The sequence below is a fragment of the Musa acuminata genome, chromosome BXJ1-5, assembly GCF_036884655.1.
Source record: "Musa acuminata AAA Group cultivar baxijiao chromosome BXJ1-5, Cavendish_Baxijiao_AAA, whole genome shotgun sequence".
NCBI classification, from domain to species: Eukaryota; Viridiplantae; Streptophyta; class Magnoliopsida; order Zingiberales; family Musaceae; genus Musa; species Musa acuminata.
This window is the reverse complement of record NC_088331.1, coordinates 18,229,925-18,238,571: the sequence shown is the minus strand read 5'-3', so window position 1 is coordinate 18,238,571 and position 8,647 is coordinate 18,229,925. Positions and strand designations below refer to the sequence as shown.

The 8,647-nt window shown below is 38.2% G+C and overlaps 1 protein-coding gene across 2 annotated transcripts in view; it reads left to right on the top strand.

Moving 5' to 3' along the window:
- Nucleotides 1-153: 153 nt before the first annotated feature.
- The window catches only part of LOC103972916 (GCN5-related N-acetyltransferase 4, chloroplastic), a 45,420-nt gene continuing 36,926 nt past the window's right edge, over nucleotides 154-8,647 (top strand). The window contains exon 1 of one of the 2 annotated variants that reach the window (XM_018821190.2): nucleotides 154-573. In XM_018821190.2, the coding sequence (XP_018676735.1) occupies nucleotides 417-573 (157 nt within the window). In that variant the 5' untranslated portion in view covers nucleotides 154-416. The remainder of the gene's footprint in view (nucleotides 574-8,647) is intronic. The other variant, XM_009387315.3, reaches the window with a different exon arrangement.

Sequence of the window (8,647 nt, the reverse complement as noted above, 5' to 3'; positions counted from 1 at the left end):
GACCTAAGATTTAAGTTGGTTTGCTGTTATCGTTCACGAGCAGAAGGTGGCTATGGGTGCTTGTTGCTCGAGTGGTCGCGGTGTTTCCAAGACAGGATAAGTGATGCGGTTTCTGTCCTTGAAAACTATATTTCCTCTGAAAAAAATAACCAATCAAATTTGGTTCAATCGGGGCGGATCAGGTCGATCCATCACCGATCGATTGCAACTTATTATCTAGTGCGCTTAATAAAGAGCGCAATCAACGATGTCGATTTGAAATTGTTCAGGCATCCACGATGGCTGGGGTGATTGACCGCGAAGCTGATCGACCGAGCCCGACAGCCAGGTCAGCGCGGAAGGCTAGCGGAAGGCTACATAACTAAATCAACAATAACTAGTTTGCTCGCGCGCACGGTGGACGAGAGGAGAGTCTGATGGCCCTCACGCCGTCTTTGTCCTGCTCCTCATCGCCCTCTCTTCGGTTCTCCTTCCCATCGTCTCCTCTGCGCCAGAAAACGCTTCCTTTGTTCCTTCCTGGGGTTCGGAACAGCAACGGTTGCGGCACAGGAGGACTCTTCCAATGCTCGACAGGTATATAACTTACCGGTAATGCGTTCATCTTCCGCAATTCGGACTCAAAATTCTGCTTTTGTAGAAGATTGATCGGATTTTGACTTTCAGCTGTCTTGTATCTGTTGCAATTGGGTTTATTCCTATTGTCGGTTAAGTTGCACATCTTTTTTTTGCTTTTTGGTTCGTCATTATGATTTGAAACACAAACCCTAGGAGTAAGACAAAGTGTTGGCATGCCGGCAAGCAACATCAAGCTTAAACAACAAAGCCAAAGATCAAAACCAACTAAAATAATAATATCAAGATATAACGTAGCACAACTCTCAATGGTTGAAGGAACCATCCATGGCCAAGCAAGCTAGAAGGTATTCACTATAAAATATGAGATTACAACCTTCTCCCTAATATACGGATAAACAAGACACATTCTCTCTTGTAATAGAAAAAGCTAAAGAAGAGAAACTCACAAAAGGGAGGAACCAAATGAAGTAGAAGACTCTCTCGTCACTTCTCTCTTTTTTCTCTTTCCTTCTCTATTTCTCACTGCACTCTCCACTGGTTTGGATGGTTTTGAACGCTGCATCTCAGTGCCTTATATTGGCATAAGAGGAGGTCCTTCACGCCAACCGTGTGCGATGAAATGAGATTGCGTGGGTTGCAACCACCCTACACGTAGGTTTGGATGGGTTGTTGCAACCGCACGCAACCTCTCATCTCATCTTATCACCCCTTTTTATTTGTTTTATCTTATCACAGGGTAAATGTTAATGCTCCTACTAGTAACATTGTAACAAGCCCATATGATGCTAGATCAAAAGAAATACTGAGCTGGAGAAAAACATGCACAAATAGTAGACAAGAAGAAGATTAAGACATAGTATAATGAAAAATTGGTAATTGAGTATTTTTGTCTCCTTCCTTTATCAAATTCTAAACATTGTTAAAGTTGGAATATAGTATTTTTCAACCAAGAAATAAATAGAAAATTCTCGTAAACAAACAGAACTGTTACTTGCTACTATTGTCAGAAAATTAGATTCCCAATCCATGAATTGTTCCTTCATGGACTCCATTTATCGTCAATACAATGGATTTTGATGCTGAAAACTGGGGTCAGTCTTATTGTCAAATATATTGGACTTGAATTTAGCTTTCCAGATCATGGTCACCATCTGAGAATGGCAAAATTTTGTTATCTAAGCAAGTTAGGTGAATATCAACAAATTAGACTTGAATGGCCTGATCTCTTGACCTTTTGGGTGGCCATTTCCAGTCTATACGTATGTTCTGAAGCAACTTTTCTCTTCTGGGGATAATCATAACAGAATAAGAAGAATATTCTTTATTGCATTGACAGACACATCATTATACTTCACATGTTTCAACTGTTGTGAAACAATCATTAGGCTTGTTTGGGTGCTCATGATCTCTTCATAGGCTATCCAAAAGTTACCCAGAAAGGTCAGATATACGTCAATTGTGTTGGTGACTAGAAAAATCCTAACCATTAAGTTGTCGAACCTTATGATGCATCAATATACTCCAGATCGATGCACGTCGTCTTTGAATTCCAAAGAGGTTTTAAGTTTCTGAAAAATATGGGATTGCAGTTTGGGGCATTAATTTTTTTAAAAAAAAATGCCAAATGCTTATAATTAACATTCTTTACCAAAAACTGATAGTTTTCCAGGCATGCTACAAGTCTACTTTAACTGATGTGAAGCAATTCTATATTTCATTTGCAATTTAAATTATTGTGACCAAAACATGGGTGTATGCAAATTAAAAGAAGTTTCTTTTTGAACGTTTGTTTTTCATTAAGATATGTTATGTATCTTATGACTATTATGTCAATATGGTACACTGTCTTTGGAAAAACTATTGGTTTGTTGAGGATGAGTTTAGGTGAACTGTAGCAACTAGAAGTGATTAAAGACTGGTACCATATGTGGATTGATGTGATGGCTTTTCCTGGGGGTGAGGAGATAAAGGCAGTGGAAGATGGGGAATAATTTTCCAACAATTGGTTATAAGATGATATTGTTATCAAGATTTTATTTCCTTTCTTTAAAACAGTCTCCATGAACACGACCTTGAATTCATCACATAAGTGGAAGATTGTCTGTTTCGAAGAGATTTGACTGATATTACTCTCTGATTATATTAGCAACTGTAGTTTGTTGTTTTGTTTATTTATTTATTTTTTATAAAGAATGAGAAAAGGGAAGAAATTGTAGTTCTTTATCAGGAAATTATAATGTGTACACAAAGCTTGATGGAAGAGAAATTTACATACTGCTCTCAATCCAGCATTCTAAATGGGTGATAATAAATGCAGAAATTTCCAAGAAATTACCTAATTGTAAGTATATTACAGTCAACTGCTAAAATGGGTGATCACTTTTCTTTTAATTTTTCGTTCTTTATTTTCTCCCCTCTACCTCTCCCATTGTATTTTTAAAAAATAAGTTGGTTGTACAACTAGGGTTAGCTTGATATGGATGAGTAGCAGATTAAATTGAAGTTTGATAGATTTTCACCAAAGGCAACTGACTATAAGTATGACTTCATTTTGGAGAGTGGATGATGTAGGAAAGGATTTATTTTGTGGATCAAATTAGGATAGGTTATAGGTTATTGAATTTGCATGCGTTGCTCATCCCCTTCGAAGATGCCACCTATTGAATGTGGGTACTTAAAAATCTCTTGCCATATGTATTCTAAATACTAGCTGGATATGGTACTTGTTAGATTCACCTAAGTGTGCATTAGTTCCTCATACTATCTGATTTAGATAAAATATTATAATCATCAAATACTTTTAGGATTTTGAGCAGAATTATGTTTTCCTTGAATGCGCTCATTTGACCAGATGGATATACTACTTAGATATATGTGTTTTTTCTATATTTATTTTTATAAAAATATTCAACTTTACTAGGGCAACTTTATAAAAATATTTTTATAAAAATATTCAATGGCATCAAAAGGTGATATTTAGTTGGAATTGCCTGAGTCGTGATATATCATTGCAATATCTGTCCACAAGGGGTCTGTCTAAAGGCGGTCTTCTAGAGGTCTTGAAGGACTTATAAAAGGGAAAGTTGATTAGATTTTGAAAATGAGTGATGGATAAATCCCACTCGGGGGTTCGAGGGTGCTAAGATGACTGATATTGATCCAGTACGATTTACTCGAGTTTGAGTGAACTCAAATTTGGCTCAACCGGAGTTCGAGTCGAACTCCAAATCAATCCCAATCCAACTAAACCAAACTCAAGCTCGAATGTGAGCTCAATGATCAGATTCAAGTCAGCTCAAGTCTCATTCAAGTTCAACTCAAATTGGATACCGATCAAAGATCAGTTCAACTCAACTAGAGTTTGAATCGAACTTTGGTTTGACATAAAGTGTGCGTAGATGTGCCTTACACCTTGACACCCGGTTGAGTGGTCGTTTGTGGACTTGTGACTATCTTTTTCCCTTCCAGAGTTCTTGGTTTCCCTTGCTCTCTCTCTAAGTGTTTGTTGAATTGCTTGCTTGTTGCACCTTTCTGCGAGACGTCAGGACTTGTATGTATTAAATCTCGGATTTTGATGATGAAACAATCGATAGAGTTTATGATCTAATCTATGTTTTGAGTGATGCAGGACTAGCTTCGATCATAAAGAGACAATTAAAGCAGGAAGAATCAATGTTTGACCGGAGTGGAACATGTTAGAAGATTGGACGTCGAGCCGGAGGATCGGTCGATATGTTGGCAGAAGGTTTCGTGCCATGAGTTCGGGCATCAGGCCTCAAAGCACGGACATTGCGCCAAGGAGATCGGAGTTGCGGAAGTCAACATGTCGATTGGGCAAAAAACCGCAAAAGAGGACGATGCGACGATGAACCAATGACATGCTGGAAAACATGTGATTAATGCTATGTAATAATTGTCTAGATCGAAATAGTTTTAAGTTGTAATTGGGTTGAAATTAGGCCAACTTAATTAGGGGGCCATTGGGCCAAAGTTAGGGTTGAGTTGGGTTGGATGGATGACCCACTCGGCCACTTGGAGCCATGCCAGGCGGTGGCACCGCCTAGAGTGGGTGGTGTAACCGCTTGAGGCTCAGCCTCCCAGGAGGTCTGGGCGGTGGTACCATCACCCAAAAATGGCTGTCAGGTGGTGGTACCGCCAAAGCCTGGTCTTCGAGGCTCTATCAAGCGGTGGTACTGTTAGGATTGAGTCGACACTAAGAGGTGGGGGGGGTGAATTAGTGCTTTCGTTAAAATCACAATTTTGAAAAACCCTATCGGAAATATGTTAATTAGAAAGCATACGGAAGCGTAGTGAATAAGTAAATAAAGCAGTTTGCAATGAAAGTAAAGAGCTTAAAGTAAATGCAAACCAAGTTTTATAATAGTTCGGTCATCGTGACCTACATCCACTCCCGATTCCTCTTCACTCGAGGCCACCGGCTTCCACTACCGATCTTCCTTCAATGGGCAAAGATCAACTATCCTTTTACACTCTTTCTCCTTTTGATAGGCTCAGGAGAGAACCTTTACAACCTCTCTTTCTTAGACCTCACTTATCCCTTTAGAAGAACTTTCTAAATACTAGGAAGAAGGGACTTTAGAATCCTAAGAGAGATTACACAATTTTTCTCAAGTATTCTTTCCCCCCTTTCAACTCAATTTTCGTACTTAATTCTTGCATCTCCATGCAGGAATAGTTGGGGTATTTATAAACCCCAAATAACTTCAAAATTTGAGCCAAAAAAGGTTTAATCCTGGGTTTCCTGGGTCCTAGCGGTACCACCGCCTGCAGCACTGACATTGGGCGGTACCATCACCTAGTCTGGTAGTACTACCGCCTGACACAGTCTTGGAGATTAAGCCACTAGCGGTGCCACCGCCTGACCTAACTTTTGGGTCACTGAATGAGCCTTTCTCTTGGCTCAAAATAGCCACATTTTGGGCCCAGTTAGCCCCTAATTGAGTTTGTTAGGATCAAGAGTGGCACTAGGGGGGGGGGGGTGAATTAGTGCAACGAAAAAAGCGTTGATTTCGAAAAATATTCGTTTCGATTTAATCCGTTTCGTAAAGATATTGAACGTGAAAGCTTTCGTAAGAGTGCAAAGAGAAGGTTAAGGAAGTTTGCAGTAATGTAAATTGCACAAATAGAAAAGCAAACCAGAATTTAGAGTGGTTCGGTCGTTGTGACCTACATTCACTTCCGATTCCTCCTCCGTCGAGGTCACCGACGTCCACTAATGGTCTTCCTTCAATAGGCGAAGACCAACTACCTTTTACAGCTCTTTCTCCTTTTCACGGGTTTAGGAGAGAACCCTTATAAGCCTCACACTTCTCTTGAATGATCTCAAAAGGGAGGAGGAGGACTCTAGCACTTTTACAACACTTTAACACTTCAAAGATTCAAGATTATGCCAATACTTTCATACCCTTTCATGTAGAAAAGGATGGGATATTTATAGGCCCCAATGACTTCAAAATTGGAGCCAAAAAGTGTCACATCCCCGGATTTCGGGGTACTAGCGGTACCACTGCCATTATTGGGCGGTACCACCGCCTGACACTTGACACTGGGCGGTACCACTGCCCAGTCTGGGCGGTACGATCGCCTGACAGAGCTCGGAGACCGAGCTCTAGCGGTACCACTGCTTGACAAGGGCGGTACCACCGCTGGCAGCATTAACTGCCGACGGTACCACCGCCCATACCACTTGGGAGACTAGGTCATCAAGCAGTGCCACCGCCGGTCGTAATTTCAGGTGCTAAATAGGCTGTTCAATCTGGCCAAATTCAACTCTATTTAGGGCCCAATTGGCCCCTAATTGAGTTAGTGGGATCACCTCCCAATCCTAACTCAATTTACTGCCTAACTACGATAATTAAGACATTTAACAAAGCATTCTAGTTCCGGTACGTCAATTGTTCTTCCGACGAGCTTCGGACGAACTTCCGACGATCTCTCGGCAATGTTCCGACGGAGTTCTGGTAAGCTCCTGGACTTTACGACGATCTTCTTGGCAAGTTCCAATGAGCTTCTTTGGCAAGCTCCTAGACTTCTGGGTTAGTTCCGGCAGGACTACCGACGAACGTCCGGACTTCCGACGAACTCTCGAACTCCCAACGAAGTCTCGATCTCGACTCCGGCACAACACCTGCTTTATGTCTTACTGCTATCGTAGTTAATTCTGCACACTTTTCTCAACATATAGATTAGATCAAACAATTTATCAATTGATTTCATTATCAAAATCCGAGAATCAACAATCTCCCCCTTTTTTATGATGACAATAAATTGATGACGAAGTTAACCTCAAATCCCCCTATCTATATGCCATACTTGAGAAAATTCATTCTTGAATTCAAGCATCAAACTGATAAGTTAAGTTCATTTAAACTTATCAGCATGCACATCATGATACTTATCATGATTTACCAATTCAAAATACGATGCTACATAAAAAATGATGTCAAGGCTTGATATTCATTTTCAAGTCCAATGATGATAGACAATTATCATTTTCAAGTATGATACAAATTTGAAATATAGCAAGATGACAAGGATAACAATTCATCATTCCATGGTATCAATTGTAAATTGTAAGTTAAGCTTATGATACCATATGATAGACAATTATCAAGTATTTATGAAACATTTCAAATATCTACAATGCATATGAAATATATTTTGATATGTTTTAAGCATTTGTGATGTGTTATGTTTCAAGCATTTGCAAAACATACAAGTATATTTATGATAAGTATTTACGATAAGATACATTGCATACATTTACAATGCCAATTTATCATCAATTTATCATATTTTGATATTTTTCTCCCCCTTTGTCATCAATAAAAAGGAGAATAATTCAACAATGCAAGTGTGGTAAAAATTCAAGCAAGTTCATACTAATTTATCCAATCGATATTGCATTGTTGCATGGTAACATTCAAAAGTTCTCAACATTAAAGAGAGAGATTCCATTAACTTCTCCCCCTTTATCATCAAAACTTTGCATGAGGAAGAAGAAGGAAGGTAAGGAGGGAATCCACTAAGAACCAAATTTGTGAAATGATTTGAATCAAGTTAAAAACAATAAATGAGTTTCATTAAATCATGCTTCAATTTTAACAAAGAGAAGGGATTTATGGAAAGGATGAAATCCCCATTCTTGCAAGTGATAATCACATACTAAAAATTCATAAAACTTCTTCTTTCATAAGAAGAGTAAGGAAGAGTTCATGATAAAGGATAAAAAGAAATCCATGAATAAAACTTCATTAAATCCATTTCTCAATAAGAATTCATAATAATGAAATCCGTGAAAGATGCATTGACATTTGTCTATAGGTTCATTCGGTGAAGGGACTAAATGTTTCAAACATCATTACGTGATGGAGCAAGGGTATGAAGTAAACTTGATACGACATAAATTCATGAAAGCTCCATTCATAAAATACATAAAGATAGTCCGAAAAAAAAATATAACAACTCATGCATTCGGACAGTTTAACAAGCCTATCTCTCTTATAATGAAATCAAATTGTTCTTCATTTAAAGGTTTTGTAAAGATATCGACCAATTAATATTTCGTATTAATGAATTCTAAGATTACATCATGATTATTAACATGATCTCATATAAAGTGATGCCTAGTGTCAATATGTTTAGTTCTAGAGTGTTGAATAGGATTTTTTGTTAAACATATTGTATTTATGTTATCACATTTTATGAGAATATTTTTAAGATAAATTCTATAATCTTCTAATGTATTTTTCATCCATACGACTTGTGCACAACATGCACTAGCTGCCATGTATTCGGCTTCGGTTGTAGATGGGGCAACCGAGTTTTGTTTCTTGGAAGACCAAGAGACAAGTGCATGTCCTAAGAATTGATATGTTCCATATGTGCTTTTTCTATCTAATCTACATCCACCAAAATCCACATCAACATAAACAATTAATTCAAAGTTTTCGGATTTTGGATACCATAATCATAAATTAGTAGATCCTTTAAGATATATAAAAATTCTTTTAACTACTTTAAGATGAGATAGCTTACGATTAGATTGAAA